This window comes from Akebia trifoliata, chromosome 10 (assembly GCF_017979445.1).
Source record: "Akebia trifoliata isolate Shusen 1 chromosome 10, ASM1797944v1, whole genome shotgun sequence".
Taxonomy (NCBI): Eukaryota; Viridiplantae; Streptophyta; class Magnoliopsida; order Ranunculales; family Lardizabalaceae; genus Akebia; species Akebia trifoliata.
In genome coordinates, this window is record NC_141384.1 from 21,124,523 (window position 1) to 21,148,259 (window position 23,737).

The 23,737-nt window shown below is 35.2% G+C and overlaps 1 protein-coding gene across 1 annotated transcript; it reads left to right on the forward strand.

Annotated features, from left to right (window-relative positions):
- The first annotated feature begins 13,671 nt into the window (after positions 1–13,671).
- Positions 13,672–21,918, forward strand: LOC147393249 (protein LATERAL BRANCHING OXIDOREDUCTASE 1-like). Its single transcript, XM_086456732.1, has 4 exons — positions 13,672–14,039; positions 18,310–18,572; positions 21,027–21,354; positions 21,466–21,918. The coding sequence occupies exons 1-4, from the start codon at positions 13,803–13,805 to the stop codon at positions 21,706–21,708; spliced, it is 1,071 nt and encodes a 356-aa protein (XP_086312858.1). The 5' UTR covers positions 13,672–13,802; the 3' UTR covers positions 21,709–21,918.
- Positions 21,919–23,737: the final 1,819 nt, after the last annotated feature.

The following is a 23,737-nucleotide window of genomic DNA, read 5'->3' on the forward strand; positions in this document are numbered from 1 at the left end:
AGTAGAAGTTGTCAGACATTTGGCCTGGGTACGGTTTATCTTACTCAACACCTCCCTGAGGAAGGGGGAGACAGGAAAACTAAGGCCAGCCTTAATTTGGCCAGCGTAGACCATAATCTCTCCCTGACGGCATTCGTTACGATCCTTGGGGTCCTTACAGATCCTAATAGATACAAAGTCAAGGATATAAAGCCTCCTCCGAAGTTGGGTCATGTTAGCAGTCATTGAGAAATCAAAATTGTAGAAAAGAGAAAAAAAATGAAGAAGATTACTTCGGCCTGAAAGAAGTAAAAAAAGGGTGGCAAAATAGAAAAAAGAAGAGAGAATAAGTTTTTCATAAAATGCAAAGAGATGAGATCACAAAGAGTAATAATACAGTAAGAGGGAGAATGAATACTAAGTCTCCTATTTATAAAAGAACATAAAAGAGTACGTATGCCTGGGAGGATAGCCTAATCCAACCTAAACGTCATAGTTTAAGGGGTAGTATTTATGATAGTGGGGCACGTGGACGGACATAGACGAAGAATGATTCGTTTTAGTCGTCAGAAATGATTTGAAACAACATTGCATTAAATGCTTCGATTCATTAAGAGTAGAAGTAATTATAAAGATTCAAGGTAGTTAATAAAAAAGAGGTTACGTGTCTCGAAAAAACGATGAGACTTTGCATCTCATCGAGAGGGGATAATTGTAAAGGAAAATAACTGATCAATTATCTAGACTGTATACGTGTCCAGACTGGTAGAGTGGTACCATGCACAGATTAAGCGGGTGCTACCCAGCAGTAGGACAGGTCAAAGTAGAGAGCCCCTAATTTTACTAGATGGGCAGCACAATACTGAATAAGACCTGGCCTACTAAGCAGAGCAGACCTGGTCAAAGAATACCATTAATCCTAATATGCGCACGTCAAGCCAAGAGATATTGGAAGAGATTTCCCTAGTATAATATATCCAATCTAGAAGATCCCTATTCCGTTTGGGGATCTAAGGAATCAGGGGATTCTCCGGAATCACCCCCCGTGAGACGGGAAAATCCTGATTCGTAGGAAGGATCTATAAATAGCATGATTAGCAAAGAGGAATGGATTTTTTGGCGGATTGGAGGTCTGACCAGCTTATTAGATTGTTCATCCACTTCTCTAACTTGAGCGTCGAAGAGTTTTTGGTAGATACCACGTTGGCACAAGGAGAGAGGTGATAGAACTGACATCAGACCTGTGAGGCAGAGTCCATTAGCACTGTTCACCAGATTTTGACCACACAGGTTTAATTTCTATAATTATGAGTGAGAGAAGAATGGTGTAACTTTTGTTCCATCAATGAAATAAGATTTCTTTTCTTTAATTATTTCTACTTCTTTTGCAATGACAATGGGCTAAGTCCCTTCTCCATTAGAGAGGTAGAGAAGCCTAGAACAAGTTCAACTATGCTTTTAAATTATTTTCCTCTTGTTTTTATGCTCATTGTTTAATGGATTATTTTCAAGGTTTATCCAACTCCTATGGATTAAATCTTTAGTTGAATACTTTGTACTATTTATATTTAATCTAGATAGGTCATACTTAGATAAAACTCAAGATGATTTATGCTTAATTTGGATATTGGGTTTGTAGACACCCCATTTTTGCACTCGCCTGATTAATCAACTCGTCAACCCGATCGCAATGATTCCCAATGATGGATGTGTATTCCATTGCTTTATTTTGTTACCAGATATGTTTCAAAAATCCGGATGAGGTATCTCGAATTGACAAAACCTTAGAAACCACGCTACGCTAGGAAAATACAATCCCTGAAATATAGAAATCATCATCTTTCAGACAAAAAGAAGCTTTACGATAAAAATCACTAAAAAATTACCAAATTACCAAAATACCCCTAACATCAAAACAACCCTAGAGCCTACATTACGCTTAGGAAAACTCTCTCGAACACATAAAATAACAAATCGAAATCAAATAAATCATTTCGCCAATTTTAACAAAATTTGACAAAATTACGAAAATACCCCTCATAAAGTTCACAATCATTTCACATAAAAATTTTCATAAATGACACAACCAACATTCTCATTGAATTCCTTACGAAAAACCGATTCTAAAACATCCTAGAACATTAAAAACCGACTTAAAACGTGAAAAGTCCTCTCCGGGGGCAAAACGGTAATTTCACAATTTTCATAATTAAAAAATTCGAAATTAATAAATAAAATATTAAATAATTAAAGTGAAACATTAATGAAATTAATTTAAAAATTTGAACCTAAAAAATCGATCAATCGGACTTTCGGGTAAAATTGTTGAGGGTTCGTGGGATATTTCTTTAAGGACCCTTCCATTTGGGGGTCCAAAGAATTAAAGAAATAATGGAGGGGGTTCTCCAAAAATTAAAAGTAAATCAAGCAAGACTAAAGTCAAGGTATTAAAGTCAATCAAGTGAGACTGAAGTCAAAATTAAAGTCAATTAAGCAAGACTGGAGTCAAGATATTAAAAGTCAATCAATTAAGACTGAAGTCAAAACATTAAAAGTCAATCAAATAAGACCAAAAGTCATAATAGAGATCTAATTAAATAATAACTCTATCTAATAGAGTTCTAACTAAAAAACAATTCACCTAAAACAATTTGAATTAAAACACAATTCTACCTAAAACAATTCTAATTAAAGCATAATTCTACCTAAAACAATTTTAACTAAAACACAACTCTAATTAAAAGATCTCTAATTAAACACTAACTCTATCCAAATCAACCCCTAAAAACATCTATAAATAGAGGTGCTCACACCCTTTTTTTCGTATAAAATCATAAACCCTAAGAGAAGTAGGTCTAGAAGCTCCCCTAGCCCCCCATAAACCCTAGTTTTGGAGCCCCAACTCCTTAACTAACATCCCTCCTTCAATTTTAGTCTAGAAAACACCCAAAAGCCTTCTAAAAACACTCCTAAATCCGCAAACTTGAAGAGTTCAGATTCAAAAACAAGGAGATACCTTGCCTCGGAGATCCGAAGTCAAATCCGGAAACAGAACGAAGCAAGGGAGCACGGTACAAGGAGCTCTTTTTGTCAGATCTGAGGGAACCAAATCCTTGCCATCGGAAAGGTAAATTTTTATTTTTATTTATTTTTTATCTAGGTTTTAGCAATGTAATTTACTTGGGAATTTAGTAGAGACCGGCTTTGGCCGGGCGGGGTTGGTGCCTAACACCTTCCAACCCCGTAACTTGATCCCCGAATTCAGATTTTTTATGGTAGATTAGTTCCTTTTATCCATGTTAGAGTCAGGTTGGTTCCTAGACCACAATAACTAGGTGGCGACTCCCAAACCTCAAGGGTCAAAAGCGGATCCGCACACCCCGCGGATTGAGGGCGCTTTCAGTGGCGACTCCACTGGGGACTATTGAGGATCAAACTTGAAAAACCCCAAGTATGGGAGCATTGTCAAGATGACTTAGTTTTTTTTTATTTAGTTGGATTTATTTTATTTATTTTTTCTCTTTATTTATTTTTTTATCTTTATTGTAGATGATTTTGGGTATTGCATTTTTTTTTCCAATTAAGGATCACTTTTGATGACTCCTAAATAATGAAAGATTCAAATTAACATATGAAAATGATGGAATGATGGAGGTTGGACAGAAATATTAAAACATTTTTAGAGAATATTCTAGCGAGAATTAAGTCTGGGAGCCTCTTAATAAAATATAGATCTCATCGAGTAGATTAATTTAGAATCTGATTTCACTCAATTTCCTTATCAGAAGCCTTAGATATCATCGATGCAAGTTCTATCTGTAAATCTGGAATTATTTCTGAATAAAAGTTGGGACAGCAACGTTAAAACTTTTTTACAGAATATTCTAGTGATAATTAAGTCTGAGAACCTCTAAATAAAACGTAGATCTCGTCGATTAGATTAATTTAGAATTTGAGTTCACTCAATTTCGTTATCGGAAGCCTTAGATATCATCGATGCAAGTTCAATCTGTAAATCTGGAATTATTTTTGAATGAAAGTTGGGACAGCAACGTTAAAACTTTTTTACAGAATTTTCTAGTGAGAATTAAGTCTTGGAATCTCTTAATAAAATGTAGATCTTGTCGAGTAGATTAATTTAGAATCTGAGTTCACTCAATTTCGTTATCGAAAGCCTTAGATATCATCGATGCAAGTTCAATCTGTAAATCTGGAATTATTTCTGAATGAAAGTTGAGACAGCAACGTTAAAACTTTTTTACAGAATATTCTAGTGAGAATTAAGTCTGGGAACCTATTAATAAAATGTAGATCTCGTCGAGTAGATTAATTTAGAACTTGAGTTCACTCGATTTCGTTATCGGGAGCCTTAGATATCATCGATGCAAGTTCAGATTGTATTTTCCTAATTTACAGAAAATCTAAATTTATCTAATGTTGGCACAATTAATGTTCTTTAGAGTGAGCTCATCTCAACCATTGTCATTCTATCATCAATGTAACACCTATTGGAATCTCGATTTATTTTGGATCACCCAAAAGTGATCATTGATTGGACCTTAAAAATTATAAAAATTATGCATATTGCAATGTTTGTTTGATCATTATCATATGCCATATTTATTGATTAATTTACCATGATCTTGCTTGAAATACATGATTGATGTTGATCGTAATGTTAATGTGCTTATGTGATGGGAATAATGTGATCTTAATTGAATATTCATATGACTTGAATGATTTTGGTTTTGATTAAATGTATGATTGGTGTGATTGGATCCATGGGCCCATTTGTTTGAAAAAGGTCCCGGGCACACCCCACCCTGTTTTGCACACACCACATGCACGTTTACTGTTTTACTCACTTACACGTCCCATTTAGCCAACGTGGCACTAGTGCGTGGCCCGGTCTCTTCGGAGATGCGACGTCATTCATGAAATCCACAACTCCAGTCACGTACCTTAGGGTATATCAAACTGGGGGCATCAATACCATCTGATCAGGTGATTCTGAGAAGTATGTTGATGCACCCAGGCTGGAGCGACCTGAGCCTTTGACCTATTGTAAGCCACACAGTCACATGTCCCGATTGCCAACGTAGTACTAGTACGTGGTCGGTCCCCTCGTGGGATGCCAAACCAATTATGAAAGCTACAACTCTTGACTCGTACCCGTAGGTATAAAAGATAGTCTAAGTATATCAATTGTACTTCTTGGTCAAAACTGGTGCCTAAGCAAGATCTTGCCCCGCTGTACCCTACTGTACGAGGGGGATAGACTACGTCTATTCTAGACGAGAGGTATTTAAGTGGGCCCTTGCTCAGCATTGTGCGCCACCTCTCAACTGGAGATCGAACTGGCTGTTTTTGGCTTCAGAGAAGTGAATTGAGGTTTTAGATTATCACCTATACGGTATATCAAACCAAGTCACCACGTATCGAAAGGTATATAGGTGTGCTTGGGCAAGGTGGCTAGATAAAAATGCATTGCACGTAGTAAACCTAGAGTCTAGAAGCCTTCCTATAGGTCACGACCCGAATTGACTATGGGTGTTCCTGGGTTGCTTTATTCAATCCAACCAACAGGTAGGTGGGCAGACCGATCCAGAATAATCAAACAAAACCCGCAATATCGATCCTACCCAATCGGTGAAATGTACTGATTAATTTGAACCACTTAAACCAATTGACCCAATGGACAAATGGATCAAACTGATCAATACCAAATCAGTTGGACTAATTGGTTTCACTTTTAAAGATCCAGACCACTTTATATAGAAAGATTCGATCTTAAGATCAAATTAATTTGTCTGATCAAAGGTTCAATCCCAATCAGGGGTAGACCCGTGCCTAATCTTTCTCACTTTCTTGGTCACCGTAGACTTATAGTGCATTTGCATTCGATATTTTCCATCGAACTTGGACTATTCTATATCGAAACTTTAATCATGTGGTTAAGAGTCAAACCTTTAGAGTCAATGGTTAACCTTGGTTTACTTCCAATCGGGTGATAATTGGTCCCAAATATTTTAAATCCTCATCTATGTCATTTTGAGTCCGTCAAAAGAGTCGTCTAGTCAAAGTACCAATGTTAAGTTCAAGTAGTCCATCCACCCAAAAGGACCTTCTCTCTTTGTAGATAATTGTCCCTGAGTTTTCTTTGAGTTTCAATCCAGTTTTTGTCATTCTTTAAATCCAGTAGTCGAGTTTGTCAATCAATGTTTTTCAATTCCAATAAAATATAGAAGCTTCTGATTATCATACGTGTAATAATGATTTGAGCATAATATCTAACATGAGGATTGACTTAGAGCTCACTAATCAAACTTAATAAATATTGGAATTAAAGAGTACACTTAAGAAGTGCAAATGGGTACTACATTTTCCTTAGCAGAACATGAGAAGAATAATAAATTTACTTGAGAAATTCAACAACGTTCTTGCATGATCTCATAAGGATATATGGATGAATTACACAAAAATATAGATCAAGTCAAGAGTGATTTCAAAGTCAAAGATTATCTGTCAAAGATGATATAGTTAAAAGCATCAACAAAGATGCTAAGACTTACAAGTGGATCTACCATGTTTTTCACTCAAGTAAAGAAAGTTCTCATTCACAAAAGAATATGAGATTTCTTTTGAAGTTTGGAAATAGTTGAACGAGTCAATGTCAAATACAAAGAACTCAGTCTCACTCAACTCCGTAGAAGAAGACTGAAGATTACTCTTTCTCAGAAGAAGACTGAAGAATATTCATTCTCCAAAAGGAAATCTTAGTTGACAGAGTAATCTAGATATCGAATTCCTAAAACTTTGATCGAGTTAAGCAGCATTCACAAAAGGAGGCCTTCATTGGTCGAATATTTTCCTATCTTACCAAGAAAAAGATAATCTTCTTTAGCCCCTTGCAGCCTCTAAAAAAATCAAATAGCCTATTTCTTTCTAAACCACACCAACCAACCTTGGGAGGAAATCTTAGTATGAACTACATTTTGACCTGATCTTAAAAGAGAAAAAAAATATTTGGGGTACGTAGGCAACCTGAGAAGTTACTTCAGGCCCGGTCATTAAAAGAACAATGTATTCTCTTAAGGAAAGTGTCATCCAAAAGAAAAATCTACTATTGAAATGTTCAAAAGAAAAGAATGCCAAACTAAGAGCATTAGAAAAAAGAATCAAAAGGATTGACAAAAAGAAAAGAATGCCAAACTAGGGGCATTTAGAAAAAAAAATCAAAATAATTGATAGAAAAGAGAGAATATCAAACTAGGGGCATTTTGGGAAGTTGAGCCTTATATCTTTTCTTTCTAAACCATATCCTAAGCCCACCTATTAAGTCCTCCTGAAGGCTAATTGACTCGGTTAAGGTGCAGGAAGCTGAGAAATTGTCGATTTGGTTACACAAGATCATCAAGAGAGAAGCCCGCTAAGTCGAAAACCTGAAAAGGCGGCTTAGGCAAAATTTAGGGCATAACCATAAAAAAGAAAGCCTGCTAGGTTGAAAACCTGAAAAGGCGACCTAGGCAAAAATCAAGGTATCATCAGAAAAAGAAAGAGCAAAGCCCGCTAGATTGAAAACCTGAAGAGGCGATCTAGGCAAAAATTAGGGCATCATCAAATGGGAGGAAAGGTCCCGTCAAGAAGAAAATTCAGAAGGAAGCTTGTGTAGAAACTACAGAACCATTCAAGCCACGATATTTGTCTTTTAGCCAAGAGCTCACATCCGACAAAGACAATATTGAAGTCGAAAAAAATCAGAAGTCATCTTGAACATTGTAGGATCTTCAAAAGTATGTTTACTTGTTCAAGTGTTCGCTAATGGAAGATGTAGAATCATCAACCACTTTGAAGAGGAAGATCTTTTATTCTAATATTTATCAAGATTTTTTAAGTCCAGCTCAAGCATTTTTAAAAGAAATTCGAAAGAAAATGATCAATTCTTTATTGCACATATGATAATCTTAAGAGTCTTAAATTTAAGAGAATGTCAGTTCTTCTATCTATCATACATCAGAGTCCATATTTTTCAAGCGTAATCCATTCCATCAGTCTCGTAGTCAAGTCCCAATTAAAGCCAACCTTGAAACTAGGGGCATTTTTGAAGGTCATTTAATTCTAAAGTTTTTGTTCTTAATCACATGATAAAAAGAAAATCATACAAAAGTTTAAAAGTCCGGCGAAGCCCAATGATAATTACGAATCCAGATACATGATAAGTCAATAAAGGCCTGATCTTTCAAACTTTGAGCTCGATTTTGAATCATAGAATGAATTAATAGGATTGTTTAAGTTCCTATAAATCTAAGCTCGAGAAACGTGACTTAGTAAGTTCGAGTCCGAGAAACGAGACTCCAACTTTTTGAATCATAGAATGAATAGGCTTTTTTAAGTGCCTATAAACCTAAGTTCGAGTCCGAGAAACGAGACTCCAACTTTTTGAATCATAGAATGAATAGGCTTTTTGAAGTGCCTACAAACCTAAGTTCAAGTCCGAGAAACGAGACTCCAACTTTTTGAATCATAGAATGAATAGGCTTTTTGAAGTGCCTACAAACCTAAGTTCGAGTCCGAGAAACGAGATTCCAACTTTTTGAATCATAGAATGAATAGGCTTTTTTAAGTGCCTATAAACCTAAGTTCGAGTCCGAGAAATGAGACTCCAACTTGTTGAATCATAGAATGAATAGGCTTTTTGAAGTGCCTCCAAAACTAAGTTCGAGTCCAAGAAACGAGACTCCAACTTTTTGAATCATAGAATGAATAGGCTTTTTGAAGTGCCTACAAACCTAAGTTCGAGTCCGAGAAATGAGACTCCAACTTTTCGAATCATAGAATGAATAGGCTTTTTGAAGTGCCTACAAACCTAAGTTCGAGTCCGAGAAACGAGACTCCAACTTTTTGAATCATAGAATGAATAGGCTTTTTGAAGTGCCTACAAACCTAAGTTCGAGTCCGAGAAACAAGACTCCAACTTTTTGAATCATAGAATGAATAGGCTTTTTGAAGTGCCTACAAACCTAAGTTCGAGTCCGAGAAACGAGACTCCAACTTGTTGAATCATAGAATGAGTAGGCTTTTTGAAGTGCCTACAAACCTAAGTTCGAGTCCGAGAAACGAGACTCCAACTTTTTGAATCATAGAATGAATAGGCTTTTTGAAGTGCCTACAAACCTAAGTTCGAGTCCGAGAAACGAGACTCCAATTTTTGAATCATATAATGAATAGGCTTTTTGAAGTGCCTACAAACCTAAGTTCGAGTCCGAGAAACGAGACTCCAACTTTTTGAATAATAAATAGGCTTTTTGAAGTGCCTATAAACCTAAGTTCGAGTCCGAGAAACGAGACTCCAACGTTTTGAATCATAGGCTTTTTGAAGTGCATATTAACCTTAGTTTGAGCCCGAGAAACGAGACTCTAATTTTAATAGGATTGTTTAAGTTCCTGTAAACCTTAGCCAGAGTCCGAGAAACGAGACTCCAGCTTTGTTTGAAATCATATTGAATTAATAGGATTGTTTAAGTTCCTTAGCCTGAGAAGCTTGGCTACAATAGGCTCCAGTCCGATAAATGAGACTCAAACTTTTTAAAACTCTAAAAAGAATTTCAAATAGGATTTAACGAGTTCCTACAATGTTATAACTCCAATTACCTTTATTAAACCTTACTATGATTGTTTTCGTTGCATAAGTGCATCTCAATTTTGAATCATTATTGTCAGTGAGAGAAGATCTCTAGGACCTGGCACATTTTTACTCAGTTTCACACAGCATCACACCGTTGCACACATGTGCACTTTTGCATTAGTCAGGGAGAATCTTCTAAAATTCGAGGATCTGACATCGTCAGTGAGAGTTCAAGCTCGAGGACCTGACAACCTTTTAGTTCGGGAAGAGTTTTACGCTCAAGGATCCGAACACCCTGACGAAATGTTAAATCAGGCTGCAAAATGAACTGTCACTAGCTTTGGCATTCGGATATCGCACTATCTACCAAAATAGATTTGCTATCTAGTTTACTTCAACCCTTTGCCAAAGAGGGGCATCTGTAGACACCCCATTTTTGCACTCGCCTGATTAATCAACTCGTCAACCCGATCGTAATGATTCCCAATGATGGATGTGTATTCCATTGCTTTATTTTGTTACCAGATATGTTTCAAAAATCCGGATGAGGTATCTCGAATTGACAAAACCTTAGAAACCACGCTACGCTAGGAAAATACAATCCCTGAAACATAGAAATCATCATCTTTCAGACAAAAAGAAGCTTTACGATAAAAATCACTAAAAAATTACCAAATTACCAAAATACCCCTAACATCAAAACAACCCTAGAGCCTATATTACGCTTAGGAAAACTCTCTCGAACACATAAAATAACAAATCGAAACCAAATAAATCATTTCGCCAATTTTAACAGAATTTGACAAAATTACGAAAATACCCCTCATAAAGTTCACAATCATTTCACATAAAAATTTTCATAAATGACACAGACCAACATTCTCATTGAATTCCTTATGAAAAACCGATTCTAAAACATCCTAGAACATTAAAAACCGACTTAAAACGTGAAAAGTCCTCTCCGGGGGCAAAACGGTAATTTCACAATTTTCATAATTAAAAAATTCGAAATTAATAAATAAAATATTAAATAATTAAAGTGAAACATTAATGAAATTAATTTAAAATTTGAACCTAAAAAATCGATCAATCGGACTTTCGGGTAAAATTGTTGAGGGTTCGTGGGATATTTCTTTAAGGACCCCTCCATTTGGGGGTCCAAAGAATTAAAGAAATAATGGAGGGGGTTCTCCAAAAATTAAAAGTAAATCAAGCAAGACTAAAGTCAAGGTATTAAAGTCAATCAAGTGAGACTGAAGTCAAAATTAAAGTCAATTAAGCAAGACTGAGTCAAGATATTAAAAGTCAATCAATTAAGACTGAAGTCAAAACATTAAAAGTCAATCAAATAAGACCAAAAGTCATAATAGAGATCTAATTAAATAATAACTCTATCTAATAGAGTTCTAACTAAAAAACAATTCCACCTAAAATAATTTGAATTAAAACACAATTCTACCTAAAACAATTCTAATTAAAGCATAATTCTACCTAAAACAATTTTAACTAAAACACAACTCTAATTAAAAGATCTCTAATTAAACACTAACTCTATCCAAATCAACCCCTAAAAACATCTATAAATAGAGGTGCTCACACCTTTTTTTCATATAAAATCATAAACCCTAAGAGAAGCAGGTCTAGAAGCTCCCCTAGCCCCCCATAAACCCTAGTTTTGGAGCCCCAACTCCTTAACTAACATCCCTCCTTCAATTTTAGTATAGAAAACACCCAAAAGCCTTCTAAAAACACTCCTAAATCTGCAATAAACTTGAAGAGTTCAGATTCAAAAACAAGGAGATACCTTGCCTCGGAGATCCGAAGTCAAATCCGGAAACAGAACGAAGCAAGGGAGCACGGTACAAGGAGCTCTTTTTGTCAGATCTGAGGGAACCAAATCCTTGCCATCGGAAAGGTAAATTTTTATTTTTATTTATTTTTTATCTAGGTTTTAGCAATGTAATTTACTTGGGAATTTAGTAGAGACCGGCTTTGGCCGGGCGGGGTTGGTGCCTAACACCTTCCAACCCCGTAACTTGATCCCCGAATTCAGATTTTTTATGGTAGATTAGTTCCTTTTATCCATGTTAGAGTCAGGTTGGTTCCTAGACCACAATAACTAGGTGGCGACTCCCAAACCTCAAGGGTCAAAAGCGGATCCGCACACCCCGCGGATCGAGGGCGCTTTCAGGGTTGTAGGGATTTACATCTTTGAGTTGAGGAATCATAGCTTCAATATCCCATTCTTAGTTTTCAAAGTCCAATCTTCCAACTTAAGAGGCATAAACATGCTCTTAGGTTTAATTTCAAAATAGGTTTGCAATTGAATTGTGTAGTCGATTCATATCTTTAATGGGTCTTTTCTATCTTGATTTTACTTCAATTCTAGTATTTTAATTTATGTTCTACTCTCCAAACAACAAATAAGTTGGTTTTAATCCTGTTTCAATTCTTTCTTAATTCGAGTTGGAGTTCCACCCTTATACTTGTGGATTTGACCTTACTTTCCTTTTGAGTAAGGTAAATTTATTTGTTTGAAAGGAGCCTTTCGACACCTACATTCATATAGCAACAATACATTCACGTTCATACATATACAACTAGTTTTGTGACGAACAATACACCTTTGAACACAGCACATATTTCTTCTATTCCAAAAATGCAAAGAGTCATAGAGTGATATCCTCATGGATTAGCATTCACAACTCAAAGCATACAAAACATAATTTAATGTCATATGGACACATTTAAAACACATTTTCACACGCTCACTTTTATATTTTCACGTTTGGCCAATACATGGTAACCATCAAGTTGATGGGTGATATGAGGTATCTAACCCCTTGCTTGTCTTGCAACCAACTCCTTACCCTAACCTCTAGGTAAGATCAAATTTGTGTCACCAACTTTTTGAAAAATTGATTTTCAAAATTATTTTTATGGCTTCCATTCACATCTTAAACTCTTTGAATGATGGCGACTCCCAATCCATTGTAGATGTGAGGTTTAGACACTAAACCCTTCACACAAACATATTCTACCGATAGTAAAAAATATAAATCTGTAAAAAATTCATATTTAATAAAATTTCATTTTTAGTAAGAATATTTTTAAAGATAATTAAGATTCGTAGGAGTACTACTATGCACTAGTAAAGCAAGACAAGACATTAGAGAGATTTTTTGCTTACAGAAAAGTTAATATAGGAGTCACAGAATCTTGGGTTACGAATCACACAAATCCTAATGAAGGTAGTTTTGTAAATTGGGATGTCAATAGGTACCCATTTACCTAGAATCAAAATCCCCGATTCTGATTCCCTTTTTATTGGAATATATTAAAGCTGGGTCTAATATGCAATCAAACCGAACCAATATGAATCATAACCATTTGGTTCTATCCGATGGGTACCTAGAATCGATTTATTTTTTCATTATACATGATTGAAGATTTTCCTATGTTTTAAAATTAACACATATTATATAAAGTTCTTCAAATTTCATATAAACTAAATATTGGATTTTAACATGAGGCATTTCTTCTTAAATTTATTATTTGTAAAGGAGATGAATTTTAATTTTTAAAAATAAAATTCATTAAATCATATATTTCGATGAACACATTATTATTAGGTTGAGACTTTACAATATTTTTTTTATAATGATTTTGAAATAGTTTTTCCCATTAGATTCTTGAGAATTGGAACCGACTGATTCCACTTATTTCAAAATCGATATTGAAAAAAATATAGTGGTTATGATTCTAATTTTGATAGAACCAAACTGAAACCTACCCATTGACACCCCTAAATTACACGCAAGTTCGTGTGATCAGTGGTATGAGACTATGTAAAATCCCGAATTGATTTTCTTGTAAACAAAAATCTTCGAAAAATAATAAGGCAATACACATTTTTCTGCCAAAATTGAAAATAATTATACTGCCACGTGTCCAAATATGAGGGTTGAAATGCATGTGAATCATCACCTTCCCGCCTGCCCACGCTGTCTTGGTCAACAAGTGTTAAAAAAATAAAATAAAATAAAGGAAAGAAGCAATTCTCGCTCATCCTCATCGTCATCTATAGACTATAGCCATTAAAATTAACCTTATTATAAGTACAGATCCAAAATCAGAAGAAGGAACAACTCATGATCTAAGTCAACAAACTGATCTTGAAATCGTAGCCGTCGAAACCATGGACCCATCATTGATGAAGCCTGTTCAGGAACTTTCCATCAACGGTGGAGAACCACCATCAAGATATATCCATAAAGATGGTGAAGAGGGACCCATTGATGATTCTGCATCAACATCATCTTTGATTCCCATCATTGATCTACATCTCTTATCATCTCCATCGTCATCCATAGAAGAGAAAGAAGAAGAGATGGAGAAGCTCAGATCTGCCCTTGTTTCATGGGGTTTATTTCAGGTCAGTCTACTATCTTCTATCTTCATAAAATTTCGTGGAAACTCAGTTTTATTTATTTATTTATTTATTTATAGTTTTTATAAGATTAGTAAGGAGAGTTCTACGCATGGTTTTTATTTTTAAATCTGGGTTTTCCGTCTAACGGATACCGAGTTGACTCATCCAGTTCGGATAAGATAAATCATTTAACTTGATTTATAACTCTGAGTCGGGATAAACTGACAAGAAATGCACTCGCTTGGCGTGGTGGTTGCATAGAAAAAAAAAAAAACAAACAAAAGATGAATAATGATGACTGGACGCGGTAAATCGTACGTAGTTTGGACGCGGCTGATGTGGCAAAAAAAAAAAAAAACTACGATTCTTGCATAAGCCACGCCACGTCAGTGAGTTTTCGAGTTATTCTGTCTGATTGAGTAAAAAACAATTAATCAATGTGATCTTTCACTGAAAGATGATGGAGTTACAATTTTCAAATTAAAATGAAATGTAAAAGTGGATGCTTTGTGAGATCTAAATTTTGGTGTTTAACCACTTCTAAGGCATTATAATAGTAAAGACATATTTAGATTTAAATAATTATAATTTTTTTATAAAGTGAGATTTATAAGAAGATGCTCATTCATTAAATTATTTTTCTATTTAGATAATATAAATATTATATTCATTAAAAATTAATTATTTTACATAAATTAAAATGCAAAACTTTGACTCGGCTAAGTTTTCATTGACTCGATTGAGATTTTCAAAATATTTGACAAGTCATATTGGATCTCGGACAAACTTCAAAACTATATATGTTTCTAGGGCTGTCAACCAATCGGATTCCAATCTAACAACAGCAGGGTTAGGTCCTTATTGGATGACACTAGGGCTGCAACTTGGTTGGATTCGAGGGTAGACCCAAGCTCAACTCAAGTGGCAGAGTCCTCAACCAGATTTCAACTCAACTCGTGCATTAAGTTTTAGCTCATTAACCTAGCTCAACCTTAGCTTGAACTTCTAAACTTGAGTTGAGTTCGGGTTAGTCGTAGTTAGATAATTTTGAAAGAGTTCACTCGTTGAATAAGAAATAAAATCCATATGAATAAAACTTTTATATCTTAAACAATAATTATAAAACACTTTAAAAATGGGTTGCCACAACTCTCAACATGAGCTCAACTCTAATTAAGATTAGTTTAGTTATTCTTACTCAAATTCAACTCATGTTCTACGTAACTCATTCCATGCTCGCCCGTCAATCAGGTTGAGTTTCAGTCAAATTGCTCAAGTTGTAGCCCTTGATGACCTCCGATGACTTATTGGGGATCATGTCCAAATGTGAACTGGTAATAATTCTTTTAGGTTGGATAGGATCAAATTGGATTACATAGAGAATATGTTTATTTAATATTTATACAAAACATATAAATATAATGAACCCAATGATTGTCTTCCCCTAATGTTAATCCCCCATAAAAAGTGGTTCAAATTCAACTTCACACACATCTGAAGAAAAACTTTTGATTTTATTATTTTCTCACCTCCCTTTCCAATAATATATCTTCAACTTTATTTCCTTTCCTTTTCTACCCCTTCCGAATAGTACCCTCTCCAACTTTATTCTCTTTCGTTTTCTCCCCCTTTATTAATAATACTCTTCTCTTTTCTTTTCTCCCATTTTTCCAATAATACTTTCCAATTTTATTGCCTTTACCTTCTACCCCTTTTCTAATAATCCCCGACAACTTTATTGGCTTTTTTAATTATATCCCCTTAACCCCAAAGAAGATGACCATGCCATAGTGTCACGGTGATATTGGAACGACACTGGAGAGGCCATGCGGCATGTTAGTTCGCGGCCTGATTAACGCAAGCCTTTAGCGTGTCGAGCGTGACACAGAGCTTTGGTGCTTCTACAAAATGCACAAATGCGACATAAGCTGAGGGGTCCCCACACACAACATATTCCTCTTGGGTATTGAACCAAGAATCTCATGGCACACCCGTTTCATGTGGTACGAGATAGCCAATGTCCCCCATAGGGACTCTTGAGCATACCAAGCACATGACGCGCGTATGGCGTATATTGTGGGTATAACGATGATACGAAGGGAACCTCGAAGCCCTACAGGTCCCATAGTTTAGCTCTCTTACTAACATTGTCTCAAGGTATTCCCTAGCGCACATGAGAACTCAAGAAGACCCCTTACAGGATCTCCCTAAGCCATCCCGGGGTTTGAACCCGAGAATGCCCATGGATGGCTTGTGATGCCATGTGAAGGGGTTGGGCAAGTGCCCCTCCTTAAAGAGTATGGTAAGTCTTTTCCCTAACTCCATAAGGAAACATCAAAACATCGGGTGGATCGTACTAAGCCCTATGGAGGCCCAAGCCACTCGAAGTATGTTTGGCCATGACACTCTCCCCCACTTGATCTGTCAAAATCCTTGTCGAAACTAACTCATTTCTTGGTTAGGAAAGTTGGTGACAAGAGATCTTCTGGTCACCTAGTGGATACTCCTCCTTTATTGCACCTCTTTAAGCACTAAATAATCTTCACTCATCACCAAGGTTAAGATGCCCAAACAGTTTTTCCAAATGCAATCCGGAACACCAACTCCATTGTATTCTAGGCTTGACTAACAATCAGTTTTCCGTCTAACTGGTCACCCTTTTCCATCGGTTGTTGAGGAGTAAAATGAGTGGGCTTGAAAATGGGATGGCTCCTTAACAAAATGTGTTTCCTTATGTTGAATGCCTCTTCCTTGAGGACTCAAAGTGGTTCCTCCCTCAATTAAACCAAAGCAACTGGTTTTCATACACACCTCACAAGGCGATTGCCCATAGGTTTTAAGGATACTTCACAAGATGTGGCTTTTATCGCCTACCAAAATGGACATTCGATATTCTCGCTCATAAGGGTTGGTAGTGATCCAACTTTTAGTAACACCTATGGGGATCTCTCGCAAGAGATAGTTTGCAAGCTTAGATGATTTTCCTCAACTTGTACCCTTACCTCCACAGAGGTTTCAAGTGATGAGCTCAAACAGCTATGGCTTCCTAAGAAACACCTCATTTTAGAATCCTCACGCATGCCCTAAACTCATTCAAAGATTTCACATTCAACTTCACACACAATAACTAAACATTGATAAGAGCTGTACCACCCCCCCCCCAAAAAAAAAAAAAAAAAAAAAAGAACAAAAATTCAAATTAAATTTTAAATAAATGCTTCTCATGTTATCCTATTAAAAATTACACAAAATATCACCCCAATTAAAAGCTTACGTTTTTTAGTAGGCTAATCTTTCTATGAAGACCCGTGATCTCTTCGTCCAAATCTGTGTGCATAGGATCGATCCGCAACTAGATTTCACCAGAATTAGATACTGTTCTCGTGCTAAGACCTTCTCTGAAAAGATATAAAATTGAAAAAAAAAAAGAAAAAAGAAAGAAAGAAAGGATATTTAGGGGAAAAAATTGGAAATATAATGAATTGATTTGATAATTCTTTTTCGTTTTTTCACTAAAAAAAAGAGAATTAGAATAGCTGGATCTGTATGGAGCAGCCCCATACGGAACACTGGATTTGTGAGATTTCACCATTAGATGATGATCAACAAAACTTCAAATAGGAGAAATCCTAAGTTGAAGAAGCGGACCACAAAAGGTTATTTTTAACGGAAATAAACGGACGAATTAAAATGAGAAAACCATTCGCATGAAATTTACAGAAATCGATCGACCAATCAATCAAGAGAGAGACTTGCACGGTAATGGCTCAATCTAGAGTTCAATCGAGAGAGCGACTAAGAGAGAGAGATGAGTTTGATCGAAGGAGCGACTGAGATAGAGAAAGAAATTCGATCGAGGGAGTGCGAGAGAGAGAGGTGTTTGAACGAATTCATTCCAATAGAAAGAGATGGATATTGCGACGTTTAAAATAGGATTAAAACGGTTTTGAAAAGTAAAATGGTTTAATACCGTTTTTAAATAAAAACAGCTTAATGTTGTTTTAAACGTCTGTTTTTCTTTTGCAATTTTTTTGGTAATGAAATCTTATTCAGATAGGACAATCCAAATCTCAAACCCAGGAAAAGCAAATATTCAATTGTGTCAGGCTATCGGGTTAACCATAACCTATTTTTATCGCTACACCAATGATTATAGTGTTCTAAACCTGAATTCCATTAAGTATCCATGTCATTTTTATTTTTTTTCCTTGCTTCTTCATGATTTGTTTCTTTTGTAATATGTATGGTAATGGAGTTGGTTATTGAATTTCAGGTTATAGGCCATGGGATCCCAAGTGCTTTACTGGATGAATTGCATAATATTGCAAAGGAGTTCTTTGATCTTCCAATGGAAGAGAAGCAAAGGTACTCAAGATTTAGTGGTGATGGCACATGGGATGGCTTGGAAGGATATGGGAATGATAGAATTGTTTCAGAAGATCAAGTTCTTGATTGGACTGATCGCCTATATCTCTTAGTAAAACCAGTAGACCAGAGGAAGCTCAAAGTTTGGCCTGAAAATCCGAATAGCTTCAGGTATCTCTATCTTAACATTAGTTGATTAATACAACAAAGCCTTACGTTAAACAAATCATGTTCTTCAATTCTAATCTGTTCAAATCCAAGTCTTTTTGTTATTGAGAGAATGTATATGCTTTCACCACATCCATCGAAGTTATTTTGTGTCTTCCTCATGTTCTTTTAGGACTTTCAACACTAATATTTCTTCAAACTGGAGTTTTCATCAGTCTCCATTGAACATATGACCCAATCATTTCGACTGACTTGCACTTAGTTTATCTATCACCTATTGGAGTTACTCCTACATTTTCATGGATGCATTTGTTTCTAATTTCCTTTCCTAGTCTTTCCACTTTTGGGTCTTTCTCATTGACTATTCTAAACAAATAGCAATTTAATGAAATGAATTTTATCCAATATATTGAGGTGTGCGTGATGGCTATTATTAGATATTGTGGTTGTTCACATGGTATTCATGCTGGGGTGAGGGAGGTACCATTCTATCGCCAAGGGCGGAGCCAAGATTTTCTTCCAGGGTGGGCAAACTATAGTAGTTAACTCAATTGATAATATCGGTAATAACCTTACTAATTTTTTTCAGCGAGAATAACCAAAGGAAGTGAAAATATATTGATTTTTTGTATAGTACAATCGAGAAGGGAATTAAGGATCTCAATAAACAAAATAAATAACAAAAAAAAAAAAAAAAACTCTTCACATGATTCGTTAGAGAAAATAATGTGAAATCATGAACCCCTTTTTGTAGTTAATTGAAAAAGCATAAACCCTCAATGGTAAATAGCTAAAACATCATCTTTCTTTTTTTTTCTTTTTTCAAAACTAGATTTGGTTTCGGATAGGCTAATTAATAAGGGCAACCCACACTATAGCCGAATTGTTTTGTCTTATATGGGTTAAAAGTTTTGGAATGAGCTGATTTTTTGTGAGGATGATCTCTATGATGAGGAGATCATCCTCACCAAAAATCAGCACATTCCAAAATTTCTAATCCCATCAAAACAAGTTCAAGAATTATAAATTGTCTATTTTTTTCGTAAACCAATTTTGATGGGGTTTGAAGTTTTGGGATGGATTGATTTTTGGTGAGGATAATATCCAGACCATAGAGATCATCCTCACAAAAAATCAGCTCAATCCAAAACTTTTAACCCATATGAGACAAAAAACAATTGGCTATGGTGTGGGTTCACTTATTAATTTGTGGGGTGCTTTTATAATTACCCTTCTCATATTACCCACTACCTCTCTCTTATAATTCCAGTGAAGGCTGTCAAATGTTGCATGTCATTAGACATAGGAGTATTTTGAATATTTACAAAAATATGGAGTGTTAGTATATTTCAAGCTCGTTTGGTGAGCCCAATTGATGATTGGACTGAATTATTTTTCAAAATTTAAATTGGTTGGATTGATTTCTATTCCCTACAATAATGAACCCATTCTGTTACAAAATCTGGTTTGACCAAGCAGGGTCATGGATGATACCCTTAGTAATAAAAAAACAAAAAAATTAAAATTCAGGACGGGCAAGTGCCCACCCTGCCTCTCTGGCTCATACTTGCATGGTCTCCTATGACAAGAACTGATAGTTCGATGTTCCTAACAATTCATTATGTCTAGGAAGAATATGATTGGCAGAAAAGGCATGTAGATCACTTGTGATCAATCCCTCATGAGTCATGACGATTTTGTGTTGAAGGTCTCTTAGGAAGGACTTACCAAACAGTAGACATGAACACATACATGTACGCTATATAGAAGTCTCTTTTTGATAGTTATTTACATGGAAAACTTACAACACAGGGACAAAATATGTTGTATACACACCATGCACACAAAATAGATTTTTTTTTGAAAGATCAACAGTATTAAGGTAGACCCAGACTGGCTACAACCTCAGGAAGAGAGAACCACTCATGTCCTGAGCTAAACAAGAAACAAAATTCGAAGGAAAGGAACCACTCTCAATCGCAAAATAGATGGTTTATATATAGGTGATGGAATGATTATCTCCTCCTTTTGCTCTTTGGATCGTAATCCAAACAAAACTTCTTCTCATAATACCAACAAACAAATAACAACACAGCCTCATCCCTAAGATTTGGGATTAGCTAAGTGATTAATCATGTTCCTCCATACCACTATGTCCAAACCCACAAGTCTTATGTTGAGAGTAAGTACATATCTGCTTTAACTCTCTCCGTTCACGTTCTTTGGGTCTTCCTCTCGCTGTTGTAGGACCTTCATCAGCTTGAATATTTCTTCCAATTGGGATTGTAATCGACCTTTGTTGAACAAAATTTCTAATCTTAATCTGTAGGAAAAATTCTTCGACTCTTTAACTTTGGTGAAATAATAGTTGTGTATATATATACTACTACATTTGGATGAAATCCCATCAGATTCAGAAAAAATTCCTTACGACCAACAACAATAATGTTATTGCAGGGATATCTTGCATGAATATACCACTAGTTCAAGTCTAATAGCTGAGGTTATTCTTAAAGCCATGGCAAAGTCGGTAGGTTTAGAGGAAAATTCCTTCATTAGCCAATTTGGGGAACAATCTCCTATGTATGCAAGGTTTAATTACTATCCTCCTTGTTCAAGGCCTAATCTAGTTTATGGAATCAAAGCCCATTCTGATGGAGCAGGAATTACCATCCTCTTGCAAGATAAAGAAGTGGAAGGTCTTCAAGTTTTCAAGGATGGTAAATGGATCAAGGTTCCAATCATTCCTCATGCTCTACTCGTCAATGTTGCAGATCAAATGGAGGTATATATATATATATATATTATTTATTTATTTTTATTCTTAAATTCTTGGTTAAAAAGGGTATTTTGTGGGTATTAATATTTGAGAAAATATCATAAATGATACTGGCAGATAATGAGCAATGGGATATTCAAGAGCCCGGTGCATAGGGTGGTAACGAATTCGAGAAAGGAGAGGTTTTCTTTGGCTATGTTCTATTCAGCAGAATTTGATAACGAGATTGAACCTGTAGTTGAGTTGATCGATGAAACCAGGCCAAGGTTGTTCAGGAAGGTGAAGGTGAAGGACTATCTTGCTGTCTTTTTCCCAAGTTACTTGCAAGGAAAAAGATCAATCAATTGGGCTAAAGCTTAATTTTTTGTCTGATCGATTCGGCTAAAGCTACTTGTTTGTAGAGATATTATGAAAAACCATATGGAGCATACATGGAGATAATTTCTTCATGGTGAACACCATCTTTATAAAAAATCAAGTCATTCTGCCAGATTGGACTATATAATTTTACCATCAACTATCCTTATTAAACGAGAATGGAAAATTCAAGTAATTTGACTTTATGTTTAATGTTATTTTGATCTCCACATTTGATGTAATCCATGTGCTTTTATTGTGGATTGTTTATTTTGATTCTTAACTTGAATTCCACAGTTGATACACTTAAAGATATTTTAGAAAATGTGTAAATGAAATGTTTGTTATGCTTAATATCTTTTATTTGATATGTATTGTTGGGAAAAATAAATTCTACAAACATAATATTCATGGATCTAGGATTTGATCTTGATCAAAATATAATAATCGAATCGAAAAGCAATAAATATTAAAATACTTAGATTCGCTTTTCCGATAATCCGCAAAGAATATTTTGATCTTGATCTGCGAAGAATAAATGTATTACCCCAACTCTGCCTACACCTTTGGTGATGGGAACTTTTATCTCAATAAATAGAATAATTTGTGTAGAAAGAGGGGGGGACGACCACCTATTTATACCCATCATAGAATTCTAGTATTAGGTAAATACCACTTCAGATTTGATAGGATGTTCACTAACCCATCATATTTGATGTTGGTAACCAATGTCAAATCACAAGCATGATTTACAATTTTACCCTTAATGTTTTGAACAAATTACAATCCAGTATTTATATAAAAATTTATATATGTGAAAGGGCCACAAAATAATTTTATTAATGAAAATAATAATAATAATATTCCAACAATCTCCTACTTGGTCTTCACATATACCTTTTGTTTAAAACGACTCTCCGGATTGTTACCTTTTGAATAATCGAGTACACTCTTTTAAAAAACAGTTGTTCAAAACAATTCAGCTAATCTTTAACTGTCACCTTCATTCAAAGATATCACTAATGATGAATCATAGATGTAACAAAGTGTTCATTTGTTAGTCCTAAGATAGTTCAATGGTCTTAAAACTAGTACCATCAATAAATTCAGGAGTTTACCTTTATGTGAACTTTCTTTGTGGTATTAGGGCAATGTGCACTCCTCAATGTAGCATGTATGTACATTCCCGAAGTGTCCAGCTTTATATTCATCGTATGTCATTTTGATATCTTACTAGCAACCAGCCATGTGATATTCCATCACCTTTCTATCCAGAATGAAGACTTCATCAACGTGATGCCAAGTATTGATAGAGTATAAATAAATCAAAACAAGCATAAAATAAACTTAATACTTAAATAACTTGAACAAATGACTGATAACTCCCATACGAGTTTCATGTTCCTTGAAAATCTTTTACGGGAGTCCTTTTGTTAGAGGGTCAGCTATTATATTACTAGAATCTATCTTGACAATTTTGATCAATCCTCCATAAATCTTTTCATATACTAAAAGGTACTTTATTTCAATGTGCTTGTTTCTTCTGGTCACTCTTTCATTCTTTGCAAAATCAGTAATAACTTTATTATCACAATAGATAACAATAGGTCTATCAATGGAATTCACAATCTTTAATTCACCGATAAAATTCTTCAACCAAACTGCTTAACAGGTTGCTTCATAACATCCAATAAACTATAAATACATAGTCGAATTTGTCAGAATGGTCTGTTTTGAGCTTCTCCATGCGATAATTCCTTGCCCAAGCAAAAAATATAACTTGAAGTAGACTTCAAGCTATCACGACATCCAACATGATCTGCATCAGAATTACCAACAACTCGAAGCTCACTCGATCTTCTATATACTAACATAAAGTTTTGTGTTCTCTACAAATATCGAAGTACTTTCTTTATTGCTCTCTAATAAGCAATACCGGGGTTCTGCTGATATCTTCCAAGCATACTAACGATGTAACTGATATCAAGTCGGATACAAATCATTGCATACATAAGACTATCGACTACTGAGG

What these genes read in the sequence shown, in the direction of transcription:
- LOC147393249 (XM_086456732.1), top strand. Translation starts at nt 13,803, where the DNA reads ATGGACCCATCATTGATGAAGCCTGTTCAGGAACTTTCCATCAACGGT. An exon ending in GAAAATCCGAATAGCTTCAG is followed by an intron (nt 18,573 to 21,026) that starts GTATCTCTATCT and finishes ATGTTATTGCAG; the next exon opens with GGATATCTTGCATGAATATA. An exon ending in ATGTTGCAGATCAAATGGAG is followed by an intron (nt 21,355 to 21,465) that starts GTATATATATAT and finishes TGATACTGGCAG; the next exon opens with ATAATGAGCAATGGGATATT.